General features: G+C 36.8%; 1 protein-coding gene across 2 annotated transcripts in view; it reads left to right on the forward strand.

Annotated features, from left to right (window-relative positions):
• TERF1 (telomeric repeat binding factor 1) overlaps window positions 1-21,599 on the forward strand; it is a 37,126-nt gene that overhangs the window by 5,169 nt on the left and 10,358 nt on the right. For both annotated transcript variants that reach the window (XM_038579520.1, XM_038579519.1), the window contains exons 2-8: window positions 1,120-1,215; window positions 5,233-5,354; window positions 6,777-6,863; window positions 10,265-10,414; window positions 11,497-11,606; window positions 14,410-14,463; window positions 16,162-16,253. In XM_038579520.1, coding sequence (XP_038435448.1) covers window positions 1,120-1,215; window positions 5,233-5,354; window positions 6,777-6,863; window positions 10,265-10,414; window positions 11,497-11,606; window positions 14,410-14,463; window positions 16,162-16,253 — 711 coding nt within the window. The remainder of the gene's footprint in view (window positions 1-1,119; window positions 1,216-5,232; window positions 5,355-6,776; window positions 6,864-10,264; window positions 10,415-11,496; window positions 11,607-14,409; window positions 14,464-16,161; window positions 16,254-21,599) is intronic.

The following is a 21,599-nucleotide window of genomic DNA, read 5'->3' on the forward strand; positions in this document are numbered from 1 at the left end:
GGGAATTAGAACATGGAGCACCTTTTTCAGCCAACACAAACTCTTCCACCAGCCAGCATGGCAGATCTGACATGCCCACTGACAGCTGCTACCAGAGCCTCTGCTTGGCAGAGCAACCAGCAGAGATGGCTGCCCTGAGGGAGGCCTTGCCTCCCTGGGCCCATAGGGTGCTCAGCGTCACACCTGTCAGGGACAGCAGGACCAGCTTGACTGGCCTCATACCTCCAACTGGTGCTTACACTGCAGCCCTCCAGGAGCTTCCAGGTCAGGCCTGTGGTATGCTGGAGTTGCCTGTTGGGGCAGAGGCTTTATTTCAGTGTGCCCACATTGAGAAAAGCCAACGTGTTTGTCAGATTGGGCTGTGAGCCCACTTGATCCTCAGAGCTCACAGGAAAGGCACGGGGCCTAGTATCTAGCCCCACCCCCCACCCCCAACACCACCGGGCCATCCCTGTTGCGGCCATCTTGCCCCAATAAATATATTTTTAAGATCTTTGTCAACTTAACAGACTCACTTAACTGGAACCTTGACCAAAATATAAAATATTCCTATAGTATTAGAGGTTTTAAGACATAAGCTTCCAGCTAATGATTTGACACGTTTTATAGTTTGAATCTATACTAACAAATCGCCCCTTTTGTTAGTATAGAGTGCTACCTGTGGAAGTACTATTAAATGTTATCTGCATATGAAAATCTGTTTTTATTTTGCAAGACGTGTTCATTGCTATTTTTCTCATTTAAAAAAAAAATTGCCCGTAAATAAAAGCATACAGCTCTCAGTTTGTGACAGTTTTTTCTTGTTTTGTAACCTATTAACCAACCACACAGAGGCACTGCTGGGTCAAGTTTGGCTTTTTAAAAAAAAATGTTTTGGGATCCCTGGGTGGTGCAGTGGTTGGGTGCCGGCCTTTGGCCCAGGGCGCGATCCTGGAGACCCAGGATCGAATCCCACATCGGGCTTCCGGTGCATGGAGCCTGCTTCTCCCTCTGCCTGTGTCTCTGCCTCTCTCTCTCTCTCTCTCTCTCTCTCTCTCTCTCTCTGACTATCATAAATAAATAAAGAAAAAAAATATTTTATAAAAATGTTTTAATAAAATTCATGTTTTTCTTCTTCAGCTATTATTCACGGACTGTCCAGTCTAACAGCTTATCAACTGAGAACTATATACATATGTCAATTTTTGACAAGAATCGCTGCAGGAAAATCCCTCGGTAAATATGTTTTTATCTTACTTTGGAAATATTTCAATCTATGTCTAAAGGTAAAATGATGAGAAGAAACAGATGGGAGTTATTACTTGTTTTTGAGAGTTGGCACAATGTATTTGGCATGTACATCTACAGAAGCATATCTAAAGCAAAGTAAAAGAAATATAGTTCTAATCCTTTTGGAGCACTGGTTGTCAAATTTAGTTTTTTTCAGGATTATTAGAGAACTCGTTCAAAACACACACACACAAACACAGAATTCCCCATCATGAATTCCTGATGTAATAGGTTGGATGAGAAGGGCCCTGGAATTTATATTTCTAGTAACTTCCCCAGTGATTCTAACACTGTTACTGAGGAGCCACACTTCATGAACAGTCTTGGAGAGTTTCAAATTTGACTATGGTAACTTGGTGGTGACTCTTTTACTATCATATATATATTTTTTTACTAGCAACTATGATAATTGACACCTCTTATTTGAACTGGATTTCAGCCCTTCTTTAGATAGGCAAATATGATTTGTAGGTATAATATCCCTCCTTTATCGCCACAGGTTGTTTTAGATTGTAACAGGCAAGACTGCTTCAGTTTATTTATTTATTTAGCAGGTTTTATTTATTTATGACAGACACAGAGAGAGAGAGGCAGAGACACAGGCAGAGGGAGAAGCAGGCTCCATGCAGGTAGCCCGACGTGGGACTCGATCCCAGGCCTCCAGGATCACACCCCAGGCTGCAGGTGGCGCTAAACCACTGCGCCACCAGGGCTGCCCAAGACTGCTTCAGTTTATTAGAAATGGCTGATACTTACAACATGGTCATTTTTTTTTAAGATTTTATTTATTTATTCATGAGAGAGAGACAGACAGACAGACATAGGCAGAGGGAGAAGCAGGCTCCACGCAGGGAGCCCGACATGGGACTCGATCCCAGGTCTCTAGGATTAGGCCTTGGGCTGAAGATGATGGTAAACCGCTGAGCCACCTGGGCTGCCCCACAACATGGTCATTTCAAGGACCTTTTGTCGCAAATAATTACATATTTATGTTGGCTTTTACAATTTATGAAATGCTTTCCCAACAGTACCAGGTGGTAGGTGGTACTTAACATGAGCTGCTTACTTATAATCCTGTTGTGTTACATAAAATCCCAATATGTTAGTACCACTCTCATGGCCCTCACTATCTAGTTCTGGCTTACATAGTATGCTCCATTTTAGTAGTGAAGCTGGGCCTGTAAGTGAATAGGATTAGAAGCAGAGTAAATGTTAGGGAGACAGAATTATAGGTAGTCTGGGCCTGTAGCTAAAGAAGAAAACCGTCTTAATGTAGACATAATTGTAGAATTCTTGACCATGTAGACAATAAGCTAGTGTGGTTGTTAACAGTTGTTTTGTAAATTAAATATGACAACATATTCTGAAATGCCAACTTTGTTTCATATATTAGCAATTGTTCAGTGAATCTTACTTTTTTCCCCTACAACCTGTCCCCGAACCTGTCCCCCAACCTGTCCTTTCTTTTTTTTTTAAAATTTATGATAGTCACACAGAGAAAGAGAGAGAGAGAGAGGCAGAGACACAGGCAAAGGGAGAAGCAGGCTCCATGCACCGGGAGCCCGACGTGGGATTTGATCCCCGGTCTCCAGGATTCCGCCCTGGGCCAAAGGCAGGCACCAAACCGCTGTGCCACCCAGGGATCCCTCAACCTGTCCTTTCTTTCTGTAAAGAAATGCAAATTTTTGTGTGTGACCCCATTGATCTTGAAATTCACCAGGATCCCCTTTTAGGTATATCTTAGACATAATAGACCCATGTCAATTATCAAGAATCAATATAGCTCAGCATAATGGACTCAAGTGAGGCAGCTAAATTTTATTTTAATTTGCATGTTGGATTTTCAGTTATGCGTAACTCTTGCTTTTTTTTTTTTTAATAAAGTGGTTGCTCAATAGCAGCACTGCCTAGTAGAAATATGTGAGCTATATATATAATTTAAAAGAAATAGGTAGAATTAATTTTAGCAGTATCTTACTTATCCCAATATTTCTAAACTATATATCAACATAAAATCAGTATAAAACGTGTTAATGAAAAAAAAAACGTGTTAATGAGATATTTTACCCCTTTTTTTGCAGAGTCTTTGAAATCTCAGATATATTTTATACTTTTTTTTTTTTTTAAGATTTTCTTTATTTGCCAGAGAGAGAGGAGTACAAGCAGGGGGAGTGGCAGGCAAAGGGAGAAGCAGACTCTGCTGAGCAAGGAGCCTGATATAGGACTCGATCTGAGGACTGTGGGAGACTTCCTTCCTTTCCACTTCAGCTTTCTGCAGTGCTCCAGAATTCAGCAAGAGTCCTGAGGCAAAAACCAACCATGTGTTTTCAGTTCTCCTAATTTCTAGTCCACCAAGCTAGCCCCAAGGAAACCACTAAAAGCCTTTGTTTACCTTACCCCAGTAAAATCTCCCTGCCTGGAATACACTGAATTCTCATCCTTATAAGCAAACAAAGCCAGGGAAGAAAAGCTACAAATCATCCACTCACCTCACCCCTGGAAATGTAGTTCATCTAGTTCTCTTGCTTCCACCACTATCCCATGTCTTTAGCAATATGATTTTGCAACTTACCCTACTTTGTTCTACATGTAATGAGAGTGTTGGCCTACTGCAGTGTCCTACATTCTACCTGAAAGTGAAAGTCTACTAAAAACATTCTAAAGGTCTAACATAGACACATTGGTTTTCTATATCTCACATTTATAAGAGGGCAACAGATTAATGAGATGGGTTAGATAATGTCCAAAAAGAATAGGAAATGCAAATATTTAAATGAGGTTTTAAAAGAAAAACCAATGTGAAATGAAGAAGGATTAGGCAATCTGCCTTTGCATTTTCATATTTCATGCTTTCCAGCATGTACTCTAGACTTACCAGGCATCCTGTTATTCCTGAAACACAGGAATAACTTGTTTCTGAGACACAGTTGTGGTTTTTAAGGGTTCTGGTGTCCACTTCTGCTACTTGCTAGCTATGTGACCTAAGACTCAGGTCCTACTTTATAAGACAAGGTTGATAATGTTATATATTATATACTCTTTTAAAGAAATCGTGTGGATAATGGAGCTACTGCACCTTAGGCACTTAGTTTAGTGCCTAACATACCTTAATATGTGTTGACTATGAGTGTGAATATCTTTTGTCCTCCTCTACTTTATGTTCTGTTGCTGCCTTCCTGAAATGTTCTCCTTCCCCTCCTTATCCTCTTCACTTAGTTATCTCCTATTTATCCTAAATGTCCCAATTTGGATGGTTTCTCTTTCATAAAGGATTCTTTTTTTTCTTTTTTTTTTTTTTTTTTCATAAAGGATTCTTTCCGGTATCCTTTCATAGAGCTAATCTTCTATTTCTCAGATACACTAGATCCTCCTAGAGAGTTTTTGGAAAATACAAATACATGGGGCTCTACCTTGTACTAATTAAATCAATCTCTAAAGGACGGGTCTAGGCATCTGTATTTTTCTAAAAGCTCCTCAGATGATTTCGAGGCATAGGTAGGATTGAGAACACCAGCATAATAAATTTGGTAAAGTACCAATCACATTGATTTGTCTTTTTTCATAGCTGGCATATGAATTTCATAAGGGCAGGAACTGTCTTTTTCTTCCTGGTCATATCCTAAATATCTGACACAGGGCCTGAAATATAGAGAGACTTTGTATATGAATTAATATATTTTTATGTTTAAAATATTGGAGAAACAATTAGGAGAAGACAATAGGAAATAAAGTAGAAATTGTTGAAGCTACTAACATTGAAATTGCTTGCTCCTTCTAATTTTTCAAAGAAGGAAAAGGAAATTAACTTGAAAAATCACTTGGCTGACCTGTTGGATACAGTAATAGTGCCTGGTACATAGTATATACTCAGTAAATATTTAAAGAAATTAATTCATAAAAAACTGACAAAGTAAGGTTTTACTTAGCTTCCTAAGTTACTTATCTTTGTTCTGGTTTTAAAAGATGCACAATTTGAAACTGATGAACAAATTACACCCTTGGAATCAGCCCTGATGATTTGGGCTTCAATGGAAACAGAACATGACAAGCTTCATGAAGAAATACAGAATTTAATTAAAATTCAGGTATGTATGTGTACTGCATTATTATTATTTTGCTAGAAAATAAACATATTACATCTAAAGAAACTAAGGGCCACTTAATAGAAGTTGGGCGGTAAATTCAAAGTAAAACTTAATATAATCATTCTCTTTAGTAAATTGATCTTTGGTTTATAGTCTTGATGCATGCTCTAATAACTAGGACTTAATGTTTGCTACTTAAGTATGTATTGCCCCCACGTAAGAAAATATACTGCATTGACTTAAAGATCACAAAGCAACTTTCAAAAACCAGTGCTTTGTGCTCTCCCAATTTCTATTCAAGATTACAAATATGAAAAAAATAAGTATTCAGTAAGAAATCAGTGGATTTTTGTAAATAAGATAATGTAAAATTTTAATCTTGTAGAGGAAATTTAAGGAGTAACCTATTAAAGAGTGAGAAGCTTAAAAAGTCATCCAAAGATAAAATAGCAGGGAAAGTATATTTTGCTAATGGGCAGAGCAAATACTAAGGATTGTTCTAGTTAAATAAATTTGTCTTCATTTTTAGAAAATTATTTTATCGTTGGGTAGAAGAGAAAATCCAGGTGATGTCCCACCTTCCCAAAAATTAATTATTGTTAGTATGGTGACTGTCCAGTAGAATTAAACTGGAGGAGAATGGGCAGAAATATGACTGCTACTTTTAAGAATTTCAGCCTGGGACAGAGAGTTTTGTTATGTCTGTTTTGGGGGTTTCTAGAGAAGGAGACCATCATTAATATACTAAGATAAAGTTGAGTAGGTTACTGTAAATACATAGCAAACATGTAATACATTACTATTTGTCAGGTAGTATTCTAAGCACTTTTCATGTAGAACTTCAATTCTTATAGCAGCCCTACAAGTAGGTGCTTATATCTCCACCATTTGACATACAAAAAACAGGCACAGGAGGTTAAATAGCTTGTCAAAGTTTACAGACCTACCCAGATGGTAATGATTGGTCCCTATTTTACCACAGTATCAGGCCAGTTTATCAAATGATCATTCAGAATCATCTGGCTTCCTAGGTTTCTATTAGAGATTTTTCAGGGATCCTAACTAGCTAATTTTAAATATCCTCCTGTCATGAACACCATCAACCTCCTCCCTCATTTTCCTTTTGCTAAAATTAATATTTAGGTGGGTCTTAAATGTACATAATGTAGCTCCTAATTTGTTTATTAATGTCTGCTTTTAATTGGCCTAAATTCAAAAGATCTAGAAAGCTGGGCATTTACTAGCAAATAAAATATGCAAGGGGCCAATGAAAAATGTTTACATCTTTTTCAAACCACAGTTTTCATCTTTGAAAAGATAGTGAAGTAGTTTAGACGTAACAAGACTTACTTCAATATTAAACAGCAACTTTACATTTTTAAAAAATAATCTAAGATGTGTATTTGTCATCCTGTCTTTTAGGCTATAGCTGTTTGTATGGAAAATGGCAATTTTAAAGAAGCAGAAGAAGTCTTTGAAAGAATATTTGATGACCCGAATTCTTATGAGGTAGTTGTTTAAATTAGAATTTTTAGAACTGCGTCTATGGAAGTAAATGAAAGAATACTAGAGGAAGAAAGGGATGCTTTATCTTTTAAACAGTATAGAGCAGTGCTGTCCAATAGAAATATAATTGCAAGTCATATGTGTTTTAGTAGCCATAGTAAGTCAAAAAACCTAGTGAAATGGATTTTAATATTTCATTTAGCCCAAAATACATCCAAAAACATTACTTTTAATGTTTAAGCAACATAAAAAAGTATTAGTGGAATATTTTACACTTTGTTTTTTGTACTGAGTCTTTGAAATCTGGTGTGTATTTATACTTCTATCTAAATTCAGGTCTCGCATTTCAAGGGGTCAGTAACTACTTATGGCTAATGGCTACTATATTGGGCAGCACAAGTAGAGAAAAAAAAGCATTTTTTAAAAGATTTTGTTTATATATTTATTTGAGATGGAGGGAGAAAGAGAGAGTGCCAGCATGTGCATGAGCAGGGGAGAGGGGCAGAAGCAGACTTCTCAGTGAGCAGGGAGTCTGATGGACCCTGGGATCATGGCCTTAGCTGAAGGCAGCTGCTTACCCTATTGAACTACCCAAGTACCCCCAGAAAAAAAGCATTATAATTAGCTTATTTCTAGAGGTTTCTTATGTGATCATTAGTAATTTTTGTGTATATGTGTAATGTTAAGGTCAATTGAACTTAGTTTTTAAATATTAAAAACAAAGCATTGTTGGAATAAAACTTAAAGAAATGATAGTTTTATACATTTTTTTAAAAGATTTTATTTATTTATTCATGAGAGACACAGAGAGAGAGAAAAAAAGAGAAAGGGGGGCAGAGACACAGGCAGAAGGAGAAGCAGGCTCCATGCAGGGAGCCTGACGTGGGACTCAGTCCCGGGTCTCCAGGATCAGGCCCCGGCCGAAGGCAGGCACCAAACCGCTGAGCCACCCAGGGATCCCCAGTTTTATACATTTTTTAGTGAACTTTTTATTGAACAGCAGCATACCTTTAGTAGCATACATGTAATATAGTGTATAAAGAGATGTGTTTTCACAAAAGAAACATGCTTTTGTGATGACCCCCTAGATCAAGAAAAAGAACATTGCCAGCACCCTCCGGTCACTATCCCTCCCACCTTCCTAAGGATAACCACTATCCTGACTTACAACATCCAAGTTTAGTTTTACTTGTTTCCGAAGTTTATGTAATGCAATCATATAGCAAGTTTATGTAAGATTGATCCATGGAGTTGCTTGTAACAATAGTTCATTTATTCTCAATGTTCCATTGTTGGAATATGCAACTTCTCCATTCTGCTGTTGAGCAACATTTATTTCCGGGTTTTGGCTATTAACATTCTTTTACATATTCTTTGTAGAATACATATGTGTTTCTATTGGTTATATACTTAGGAATAGAATTGATGGGTTATCAGATATGTACATACTCGGTTTTAGTAGATATTGCCAAACAGTGTTCCAAAGTGGTTCTGTCCATTCCTTCAGTAGTGTGGAAGAGTTGTACTTGCTTCACAGACCTTCTCTGTAGTTTTCCTTTTAGTGATTCTGGCAAATATGTGGTAGTATCACATTGGGTTTTAGTTTCTCTTTCTTTGACTAGTGAAATTGAGCACCTTTTTCTGTGCTTGTAGAGAGTTGGGGGCTGGTCACCTTAATCTGTTGAGGGACTATGCTGAGTCAAGAGTTGGTTGAAGTTTTATTAAGGCTCGGTCTGTCTCTAATTTGCCCCTGTTCCTAGGGTATAACCCTCCAGAGATTTCAGCTGAGAGCCTGATCTGTTTATTGGGTTCCTTGCCTCTACTTTTTTGCCTTAGCACTGTTAGGCTACTGCAAACCCCACTCTGTACCTCACAGAAGAGGAAACCTTACAGCCAGTAAGCATAAGAGGAAATGTTTAACCTCACTAGTGTGAGTAATCCGGGCAATCCCATGTGATATATTGAAATAGTATGTCTATACCTCAGACTGACAATGATTAAAATATCTTAGAATACTAACAGTTGGCTCAAAGAGTGGGGAAATGTTAAGGCTGCCATACCTTCTTAGTGCTATAAATTAGTACTTAAACTTTGGAGAGCATTTTAGCAAAATCTGTAAGTATGTATTCCAGCAATTCTACTTCTAGATAAATACCCTGAAGTAATTGTTTTTATTCTTGCTGCCCATTTTAAAAGCCATGAACGGGTTTTTTGGTTTGTTTTTTCAAGATTGATTTACTTATTTTAGAGCCCAAATGAGGGGAAAGACAGAGGGAGAGAATCTTAAGCAGACTCCCACTGAGCGTAGAGCCCAACTCAGGGCTTGATCGCAGAACCCTGAGATCATGACCTAAGCCAAAATCAGGAGTTAGCCATTCAACCAACTGAGCCATCCAGGCTTCCCTAAAAGCCATGAAGTTTTATTTATAAAAAACAAAAAGGGCAGCCTGGGTGGCTCAGCAGTTTAGTGCCACCTTCGGTCCAGGGCATGATCCTGAGGACCCAGGATTGAGTCCCACGTCAGGCTCCCTGCATGGAGCCTGCTTCTCCCTCTGCCTGTGTCTCTGCCTGTGTCTCTCTCTGTCTCTCATGAATAAATAAATAAATGAAATCTTAAAAAAAAAAAAAAAAAAAAAAAAAAAAGACAGTTTGCCCTGTTAAGACAATTGATCTGAATAGAGCCTAAGTAGATTTTTTTTAAGGATCTGTAGCTTTTATTGTATAACCAGCCTTGAAAAAACAAGTCCAAGAGAAACTTGTACTGTCCACAAGAAGACCTGTAGAAAAATGTTCAACAGTATTGCAGTAATAGAAAATAGCTTTTAAAATCTTTCAAAAGGCTGGAAGAATGGATGAATAAGTGGTATTTTTGATCAGTGGAATATTGTTTTATAGTGAAAGTAATTAGTTCTATAAAAATCAAATCAACATGGATAAATGTCACAGAGTGAGCAAACATAGGAAGTTTCAGAAAAATATGCATATGCTAAATAGTACCATATATTTAAAGGTACATTCATACTTAGTGCAAGTTACAGGAATGTATGGATATGATAAATTCTAAATTCAAGATAATGGCCACCTTGAGGAGAGGAGAAGCTGGAGGTGCAATCATTATGGTAGTAAACAATGTCTTCAGTTGTACAGATGAGATTTTCTTAAACTTGGCAGTGGACATTCAGGTTCATCATTTTTTAATCCTTTTGTATGTGTGTGAAATGCAAAGTAGGTTTTTTTTTAAAGTAAGAAAAAATATATTGGTGAGCCGTTTAAAATAGGAGAATTTATTTTAAAAAAATCTCCTGTGTCTCTGAGTTTATAATGTGATTTTTTTAATTAAATAAGACAAAATTTCTATCTTATTTGTGATTTATGTGTTAATACATTTTTCCTGTTGTCTTTAGCCTTTAAAAAGGAAATTGCTTGTGATAATCTCTCAGAAAGACACATTTCACTCCATTTTTCAACACTTCACCTACAACCACATGATGGAGAAAATTAAGAGTTATGTGGATTATGTGATAAACGAAAAATCATCAGCCTTTCTTATGAAGGTATGCATGTTTCAGACTCTAACAGTAGAGTAAGGAGAAATTGTTATTATAAAGGGGAATACTTGAAATAGAAATCCTTAAAAGTAATCAGAATTTTATTTAGTGATTTTGTAGAAGAATGGCAAAATGTTATAATTAGTAACATTTATTAGTGATCTTTGCAGTGTTTTTAAACTTTATGAAATAAGAGTTGGGGAAATTTTTCAGAATTAAAGTTGAGGGGAGAACAGATTAAAGAAATTTTTAGCATGTTTTTGGAAAAAGTAAAATTGGGCTGAAGAAGGACCTTTTAAAAAGATTTTTTTTTTTTTAAGATTTATTTATTCATGAGAGACAGAGACACAGGCAGTGGGAGAAGCAGGCTCTTTGCGAGGAGCCTGATGTGGGACTCCATGAGTCCCGGATCCCAGGATCACGCCCTGAGCCAGAGGCAGACACTCAACAGCTGAGCCACTCAGGTGTCCCTAAAAAGATTTTTTAATAATATTTTATTCTCAGTCTTGGCCTCAAAAAATTTTAACTTAATGTTATAATGGAGTACTGATTAAGGGAGTGTAGTAGATACCTAGAATTTTTTAAAAATTTTTATTTAATTTTTAAGATTTTGCTTGTTTATTTAAGGGGGTACAGGGGGAGTGAGAGAATCCAAGAAGACTCCATGATCAGCGTGGGGCCCATTCTGGGGCTTGATCCCACAACCCTGAGATCATGACCTGAGCTGAAATCAAGAGGCAGATGCTTAACCAACTGAGCCACAAAGGTGCCCCAATCTGGAATTTTTATTGTTTTTTTTTTTTTTTTAAAGTAACCTTTTATCTTAAAATTGCCTAGCAAGCACTGTGTGTATCAAATACATATACAAGGAAAGATTTTCTCTATAAGGCTTGTAGACCAAGCAGGTAACTAAAGCAGCTGCTGTTGATGTCATAGTTACTGGAGAGAACACAATGCAGTCTTTTTATTGACCTGTGAACAGATATATTGGTTATGACTATCAAAATATTAGAAAGCTTTATTTTTAATACTATTTGTTCAAAATGACCTAATGGATTCCTTCCTCCTCCACAACTCCATTTTTTAAGGCAGCAGCAAAAGTAGTGGAAAGTAAAAGGTCAAGAACAACTTCTCAAGATAAACCTAATGGTAACAATATTGAAATGGAAACTGAAGCTAATTTGAATGTAGGAAAAAGGTTTGTAAATTCATTATTTTCAATCTCATGGATGCATCTTTATGTGAACATGTTGCTAGTGAGACATTTTTAACAATTTTTATAGAGGGCATGTTTGATTATTAACATTTGGATATTTGGAATACTGTACAATTACTTCATGGTTTATGTAAATTGTTATATGTGCTAAGCAAAATAGTGGTTTAAATAGTGTACATTCTCAGGCAGCATGTGCTCTGAAACTGTTAAGTTTGAAAACTTGAATCTCATCTGTGCCCCTTAGTTCTCAGATCTCACATCCCCCATCATGGGCCCCAGGATACTGAGGAATGTGTTTTAAGACATTGTTCTTACATCTTTTTTTTTTTTTTAAAGATTTTATTTATTTATTCATGAGAGACACAGAGAGATAGAGAGGAAGAGACACAGGCAGAGGGAGAAGCAGGTTCCATGCAGGGAGCCTGACGTGGGACTCGATCCTGGGTCTCCATGACCAGGCCATAGGCTGAAGGCTGCGCTAAACCGCTGAGCCACCCAGGCTGCCCTCTTCTTACATCTTTAACAGTAGCCTAACCACTTGGTCTGGTGCTCAGCTGAAGAAATTGTGATTTGCTTCAATGCCGAAGGGAAATGGGCTATGTCAGTCCTACACATAGACCCCTTATCCATGGGGGTATGTTCCAAGACCCCTAGTCTGGGCCCGAAACCTCTGAAAGTACCAGACCTATATATATATATTCTGTTTTTAACTATCTATACATACCTCTGATAAAGTTTAATTTATAAATTAGATACACTAAGAGATTAACAACAACAGTAGAATTCTAACAGGATAATGTAATAAGAGCTATGTGAATGTGGTCTTTCAGAATATCTGAGTTCTGAGACAGCGTGACAATGTGAGCTGATAAAATACTTTGTGTGGTAAGATGAAGTGAGAGTAATGATGTAGGCATTATGACATAGTGTTAGGCTGATAAGATTCTTTGGAGGATGATCTTCCAGATGCAGTCAGCCATGGGTAACAGAAACTGTGGAAAGTAAAGCTGCAAATAAGTGGTGGACTACTGTAGTAAGAGACAAGTTCAGTCTCCAAAATTATTTCTTTAGGGATTTTCAGGGGTGATTTTTACCTTTCATTTGGACTTTAGAAGCTAACCTTATTGAAGAAGATAAACTCTACCATTTTAAAGTTTTTTTCTTGAACCTATGGTCCATTGCCTCTATTCTTCTACCCTTAACTCAAGGCCAGACCTCAGATCCTTATGATTTCTGGATGGATGGATTTGGCAGTGGATTTCTTGGTCCCATGACTTTATTGCTGCAGGTTGCTCATCTTAACTACTTACTTCGAGGTGGGGATTGGAGTTCAAGTCGGATATATAGTCATTATATCTAAACAGAACTCTTGATGTTCTCATCTGTCTCTGTACCCTGACTCTCCTTACATGTCCAGTTAACTCCCTACGTGTTATGACTTCCATCTCCATGCTTCTTTAATATATTCTTCTTATCACTTGTGTCCTAGGTTATTACTTAGCTTTGTACCATGCAAATCCATCTTTGACATGACTTCTAGAGCCAGCATCCCATAAGAATAAATCTGTTTAAGTCACTTTCCAGCTTAATCTCTTTTGGCTTTGTTTCGTGCTAGATGAGAGTTGGAAGTTTATCGGCATGGCTTACAAAGCCAAACTTAGCCCCCCCCCCTTTTGTTTTTTATATACAACCTTATCCCTAAGCATTAGCCTTTCTCTACCTACCTAAATGGTACTTTCTAGCAACACAGAACTTCATCCCAATCCTCAAATACTATAAGCTCTTTCGTGCCTGTCTCGTGCTTCAATTTTGAATTCTCTTCTTTCTGTTGTCTCCAAAGCAGGCCCTTACTTGCCATTCAGGGTCAAGCTGAAAGAATTTGCAATGCACTAGACATAGGGAATAAAACTGAAACTAGAGACAAAATAAAGATCAAGAACCAAGCAGATATCAAGGCCATCCTGGAGGCAGATAGAATCAGGACAAGTTAAGCATCAAAATCACCAGTCTCAGGATAAAAATCAGGACAGAAATGAACAAGGATAGAATCAGAAGTGTGATTGCAAAATTAAATAATAGGAAAGATGAAACCGTCATGTTATCAGTGATAGATAAAATAAAAACTTTGCCCTGATAAAGTGTATAAGCTATTTTGTGACAAAATGAATTATAGACATGAAACAGGAACAGCAGAAGGCATTACATAACTTGTTAAAATATATAGACTTAAATGCTGAAGAAGTTGAGATGGACAGCTTCCAAGAGGAGTGAGCATTGGGCAGACACTTGAAAGATACTTTTGATTTTTACAGTTGGATGGAAGAGGAAATGTCTTTTTAGGACAGTAGAATTGTTCCATTGAAGGCCCAAAGGTGTAAATGGTCACGCTGTGTTTGTGGAGGCTAAATTTAACTTCAGCAAAGGGGGAAGGGACTTGGTAAAAAAGTTCATTTGGAGCCTGGTGGGGAGGGCAAGAAATTAAACTTGAATCCATGGAAATAAAGATCTATGGAAGAGTTTTTGAAAGAGCCATATGAATGCTTGATTATAACATTAACTCTGCTTAATTTATGTTTGTGAAGGCTTGATTTAATATATGGTAAGCACATCTGGGCAAAAATTATCCATGTTGTAATTCTCTGTATGTTCTAATATTATCAGAGTTTCTTTCCAAAGATATTTTGTATAAATTGAAATAGGACTTGATTATATAGTAGGTACTAACTTTGTGCAAAGTTTCTTTTGCTTACATTCTTACATATTTTTTCTTCTTTTGAAATATTAGTGACAAACAGCCTGCAGGAACTGAATTCTCAAGGAATACAGTATCCTTATTGAGGTGAAGTAAATTGACCTATTTCTTATCTATCTTTTAAAATCTTTGAAACACTTCATACAGACTTAGATATGTTATAATAACTGTCATATAAATACTATGATTTAGAGAATATCGTAGGTGACTGCTTATCTCAACAGGTATTCAAGACCTTGACATGTCTTGAAATTCCAAACCATAGAGATCTGCCTCTGGGATCCTGGGTTGTTACACATTGTTTCCACAAGGCCATTACTAGCATACACATATAGGGAGTCCTTGAACTTAAAGCCAATATTTAATAAATTCTAATTCTGTCCTAGAAACAAGGATATGTTGCTGGGGGTGGGGGACAGTTACATTTCTGATGAATATCCCAAGTTCTTTTTTTTTTTTTTTTAAGATTTTATTTATTTATTCATGAGAGACACAGAGAGAGAGAGGCAGGCTCTATGCAGGGAGCCTGATGTGGGACTCGATCCAGGGTATCTAAGATCATGCCGTGGGCTGAAGGCAATACTAAACCGCTGGGCCACCGGAGTTGCCCAATATCCCAAGTTCTATTTTATGAAATTACTTGAAAAACTATGTTTAATCTACATTTTAGTTACAGACATGTAACATGTTCAGAGAATAGAAAGTCTGCATGAATGATTTCAGAGATAGAGCAGCTGAGATGCTGAACAGGAACAGTGATGCGAGGTTTTGGTTTGGTGTGGGGGAGGTCAGTGGAACTGAGGAATTGAGAGGTCAGGATTGTATATGGGTTATCCATGAGAACACTGAAGTAACATGATAAAACCATCCTTGGGGGGTAGAGAAAGATCTTTGAATGATGGGAAGTGCTTGCAAGGTTAGTGAATGATTCTGAAGAGTGGTAGATGGAGATACACATCAGTGGCATAAATCCTCAAGGGCTAAAATTTCTGTGGAACCAGGACCCTAAAAGTGGTATTCGTTAGGAAATGAGAAGTATAGAGACCCACCTCTGGGACTCAGTTCATAAGAAGGTAGAAGATTAAACCTGTCTACTTGAGTAGGCCACAAAGAAAAATATTCTCCCTAAGGGAGAGCTAGATTTTGGGGCAAAAGAAGTAGGGGAGCTGGTGAAGAGGTTGAGAATGACATTAGAGCACAGGGAGAACGGGAACAGATTAGCAGGTTGCATGTGTACTTAGGTAAAAATAGAGGTTTTAGGTGGTGGTAAAATCATTTCCTAAGCTTAGGTAAACTACATTTTTCATCTAGACTAGCTCCTTTATAAAAATTGAAATAATACCAACTTTGCAGTGTTGTCAAAATTTTGCTACACCCTGTATTTCCAAACAGCCTTCATTTCAAAAAAGCTCTTTTTGGAAGCTATAAAAATAATCATTATGTGTAAAGGAATTTTGGAATTCCTATTTTGGTAATTAAAAGCCACAAGAGAGATGAAAGTTAATAGCTGATAGTCTGAGGACTTTTTTTTCCTTCACCTATATAATTAGGAGGTCAAAAGAATCTTGATTTCTAAGTAGATGAGATAGGGAAATTAAGTGATAGGAAGAGAGGAAGTCGGACAACAAAAATCTTAAAGAGGCCGTGGTTAAGAGGAGACACTCAGCAAGGAAACAACCTGAAGTAGGAGAAGGTCTATAACAGATTAAGACAAATCATCTATCTTTTTTTCATAGCTATTCTACTTTTTATGGAACCAATCCCATGCTTTTATGTTTAATTTAGGTCTCACAAGAATCTCTTTCTATATAAGTCAAAACATGGAAGCCAACAACAGGATTTTAATAGGAAAGAAGAAAGAGTGGAAACTCTTCAAAGTGAGTACTCTTACTTCAATTTTAGAAGTGGAGAATTAATGTGTCCCTGAAATTGATCCAGCCCCTGACCTCCCCATCATAATACCCAGACACTTCAGAAAACTGAAGCACAAAGGATTAAATGCCATACCTCCATAGAGTTAACTTAGAAAGTTAGTACTTAATTTAGAAAATTAGCTATTCTGATTGCCTAGCTTGGAGTACTTTTGCTATGTTGGCACACTGCTTTTCTACTTTAGCTTTTATTCAGCAACTTGAAATAGTTACTTATCTGAAACATGGAAGTTGTTACTATGGTAGTTATGTTCTATAAAGTCACCGCAACTAGTAAATACTAAACCTTAGGGGAATTACAGGGTTAGATTCCTTTGAGCGTCTTGTCACCAGCTTTGTCAACTGATAAATATAAATGTATAGTCTTGCTCAGAATGTTTACATGTTTCGGTTTAAAGACACTTTTTAATATATAATGCTGATTTGACAGCCGGTAGCACTGTGACTTGTGCCTGGGTAAAGCTTAGCTAACACATTTTTTCTGTTGGGAACATTCAAGTCTTCTTGCACTTAGGAACACTAGACAACACTTCCACAATACATTTGGGGGCCATTCTAAACAGCAAAATTACCCCCCAAACACAAAATGTAGTATAAAATAGACACTAAAAAAGACATTTATAATAGAGCTAAAACAGAAAGGCAGAGAGTTATCTTGTTTATTAACCTTTGCTGGGAACACACACATCAGGTGAGATGAATTTTTTGGTCTATGAATGTCCACCAGTGTCCACTGTGTATTGACTTTTGAGTTACAAATTATTAGGGATGTAAATTCACAAATACAGGATACATGAATAATGAGGATTGACTGTGGAATCTAGCTACTCTCTTCCTTGCATTTAGAATTTATTCTTTTTTTTTTTTAATATTTTATTTATTTATTCACGAGAGACACAGATTGAGAGAGAGAGAGAGGCAGAGACACAGGCAGAGGGAGAAGCAGGCTCCATGCATGGAGCCCGATGTCGGACTAGATCCCGGGACTCCAGGATCACACCTGGACCAAAGGCAGGCGCCAAACCGCTGAGCCACCCAGGGATCCTCAGAATTTATTCTTATAAAAGGGATCACTGTATTTAAAAAACAACATTAAGCACCCCCCCAAAAATCTTAAAAGCAGTCCTAATTATTTTAAATTAAAATTTGATTATAAGTTTCTCATTGATATTTATTCATTCAGCAAATGTTTATTGAACCTCACTACATTCTAGGTAATGAATGAAAATGAATACAATCATTTTTAAACTATTGATCCACACTTAGCAACTTATTGGTCAGTATGAAAATAATAGATGTACCAACTTGATGCCAGGGACATAGTAGAGCTACAGTAAGTATTAATTGACTAAATTAGTTCATAACTGATGGCTGACGACAGGACTAGTCTTAACTAATATTTGTAAGTTATACCTCTAAAACATTTACATCCATAGATCTTATCATCCTCATTTTAAAGATGGTAAAGTTAAACTCAAAGAAATAATTCATGTTGTTACTCCAAAATTGTTCTGCATCTCTTACTGCAAAATGGCTAAGAATCATAATTCTAAACTAAAATAATTTGGGGATTCAGGGCTTTTAATTTCATAATACAAAATTCAAAGAAATGGAAACTTATACTACTTTTTTAGATTCTAAGTAGTTGATTAGTAGTTAAACTCAACTGTAATCCCATTGCAGTGGTTTGACACTGGCTATGGATATTGAGCCTAGAAGATTTTGAGTTGTAGTACATTTCTTAACTTTTTGTTAGATGTTAGTAATATATACATACATATTTTTTTTTAATTCCACTTTGCTTAAAGGGTACACAGTACCCTTTCTTCATAATTAATGGATTTCGTTTTATTTATGCTAAACAGTTTTTTCAAATTTTTTTTAAAATACCCTTTACAAAAAAATTTTTTTCAGATTTGTAATATTGTCATGTACTTTTAAAAAATCGAGTGATTCAGAAAACTTGAAAGAAAATTACCTAAATTCTTTCTGTGCAGAAAAAACTTAGCATCCAGCGAAACAGTATGTAAATTCATTTAATCCTCAAAAATCTTAAAAGTGCCTTTTTTTTTTAATAATCCCATTCTATACATGGGGAAGCCACTACAAAAAGAGATTAAGTAAAATCTACTTGATCTCAGAAATAGTGAACAGAACTAGAATCACAGGCAGGGAGCTCCCATGCAGGGAGCCTGATGGTGGGACTCGATCCTAGAACTCCAGGATCATACCCTAAACCAAAGGCAGACACTCATGCTGAGCCACCCAGGTGTCCCTAGTGAGTTCTTTGCCCAAAGTGGGGCTTGAACTCACAACCCCAAGATTAAGAGGTTCATGCTCTGCCGACTGAGTCTGCCAGGCAAAATTAGACCTTCTGCCTGCAGAGCCCATGCTTTTAATTGCTGGGCTAGACTACATCAGTAGAAAAATAGTCAAATAAAAATTTAGAAAAATGTGATTAGTTTGCATGTTAACTTTATTTATTTTTTTACATGTTAACTTTAAAACACATTTACATTTTGAACTTTATGTAAATGCTGTTTCATAAGAAGTCTATCATAATCTATATGATTCCTCCAAAATGAAGAATAAAGAATATGAAATGCTTCAAGAGATTGGCTAGGCTTGCCTCTGTAATCATAAATTTAAATTTTAGACTGTTGATTATCTAAAAAGGGCAATATTAGCAAAAAAACAAAACAGCCCTCTCCTACCAATTCCCAATTTTTCTTAGTTTTATTTTATATGATAAAAATTTGTTGAATTCTCTTTACTAGTCATAATTCCCAAAATAATTTAATCTGTATTTAAATTGATTTCATGCTAGTTACTAACCTTTGATCATCATGTCCCCATTCCTTACCTCTTGTTTGGCTAGATTTTGTTTTTAAAGATAGATAGATGATAGATAGATAGATAGATAGATAGATAGATAGATAGATAGATAGATTATTGATTGATTGATTGGTAGACATAGGCAGAGTCACAGGAGGAGGGAGAAGCAGGCTCCATGCTGGGAGCCCGACGCAGGACTTGATCCCGGGACTCCAGGATCGCGCCCTGGGCCAAGGCAGGCGCTAAACCGCTGAGCCACCCAGGGATCCACTGGCTAGGTTTTTTAAAAAGATGGGATTATAGGTTCTATAATTTCTAAATTCCTATATTGCTGGGAAGATCTATTATTTGGAGGGAGTTGAGAAAGAGAATTTATTGGCTCCTATTTAGAAGTTCAGAGGTACATTACCTTCAAGTGTGGCTGGATCCAGCAATTCAGTCATTCACCTCAGTTCCTGCTTCCTCTATCTCTCTCAGTAGTTGATTAGACCTGCTTCCTCTATCTCTCTCAGTTCTACTTTCCTCTGTGATGGCTTCCCCTCTAGGCAGACTCTTCAGGTGGCAACCCCTGACAGATCCATACTCTTATCATCACTAAGGTGGAAGATGCTCCTTTCTTTTTTTTATTGAAGTATAGTTGACATACAATGTTACATTAGTTTTGTGTGTACAGCATAGTGATTGGACAACTATATATTATGCTGTGTTTACCCCAAGGGTAGCTAACCATCTGTCCCCATACAAGATTATTACAATGCCATTGACATATGGAACTATGCTGTACCTTAAGTGTATACTGTTTTTTGCTAAAGAAATTTGGCTAAATATAATATTCTTTGGAAATATTTTTCTTACAACTTTGCAGATACTGATCCATTATATTTTGACTTTATGAGTGCTGCTGTGGACAAGTCTGATGTCAGCCTTTCTTCCCCTTTATATATGAGTTGCCTTTTATTCATAGATTCCCAGGTCTTTTTTAATATGTGCATTTAATGCTATAAACTCCCCTTTAATTACTGCTTTAGTTCCATCCCAAAGATTTTGAGATGTTGTTTTTTCATTTAGCTCAAAATATTTTTTCATTTCCCTTAAGACTTTTTTTTCTTTGACTTACAGGATACTTAGAAGCTGTTTGTTTAATTTTGAAATATTTAAGGGTATTCCAGATATCTTTCTATTATTGCTTTCCAATTTAATTCTGTTTGGAAGAGAATATACTTTGTAGGATTTTTTTTCTTTCCTTTTTTTAAGATTTTTATTTACTTGAGAGAGAGAAATAGAGACAGCACGAATGGGGGGGGGGGGGGGAGGAATGGGAGGAGAAGGAGAAGCTGAGCCAGGAGCCCAACATGGGGCTCAATCCCAGGACCCTGGGATCATGACCTAAGTCGAAGGCAAACACTTAACTGACTGAGCCATCAGGTGCCCTGGATTTCTTTCTTTTTTTAAATTTAAGATTTGTTTTATAGTACATGATATGGTCTATCTTGGTGAGTGTTGATATGCACTTGAGAAAAATGTGAATTCTGTTATAAATATGAGGTCAGGTTGATTCATAGTGCTGTTCAGATTTTGTGTATGCTTGCTTATTTTTGCCTACTTGTTTCAGCAATTACTGAGAGACAGTATTGAAGCCTCCAACTGTAATTATGAATTTCATTGGTAATTATTAATCTCTGCTAATTTATTAATTTCCTTTTTTGCTATTTTAGTCCTCTAGCACCTGCTTAAACAGTTTGCAGTATGAACATCTCTGTTCATAATTAGTGTGGTTTCCATTTTCCTGACTAGAGTCTGATCAGCATGTATGGTCTGTTCCTGCAACAATACCATATTGTCTCAATTACTGTAGTTTCATTATAACTCAGTATGCGATAGGGAAATCCCCTTCATCTTACTGTTCTTCAGGAATATCTTGACTATTCTTGGTATTTTGATCTTCCATGTTGTCAGGAAAAAACCGAACTTCATAGAAGATCGCAAGCAGAAAAACTGCTACCACTCTGTAGGTGCCAAAAGTAGGCAATACGACTTAATGAGTCAGAGCAAAACAGTAGCATGGCATCAGAATAGTTGTGCTGGTTTCTTTATCCTGAGTCCCATAGGCAATACAGTGGCCCCAGATAGATGCTGTACAGGCAGATAGGTTGTACTATATCTTAGAAATTTGGTGTTAAGGGCCTACCACTTTTTGAGTAAGCAGCAAAACAGGAGAGCAAACTAGCCAGTCTGCTCCCTGAGAGAGTAGTTACATGGTGGTCAGGCTATGGTTCCTTTGACCTACTTAGGTGCCTATTTGACTATAAAACTGCTTAGTATCAGGAAACAAATAAGCCTTGTACATTCAGCAAAAACTGCAGGGATGCTCAGGGCCAGTGGTGGACTACTCACAACACATATAATTTTAGAATAATGTTAAGTTCTACCAAAAAACTCTGTTGAAATTTTGATTTG

Source organism: Canis lupus, chromosome 29, assembly GCF_011100685.1.
Source record: "Canis lupus familiaris isolate Mischka breed German Shepherd chromosome 29, alternate assembly UU_Cfam_GSD_1.0, whole genome shotgun sequence".
NCBI lineage: Eukaryota > Metazoa > Chordata > Mammalia > Carnivora > Canidae > Canis > Canis lupus.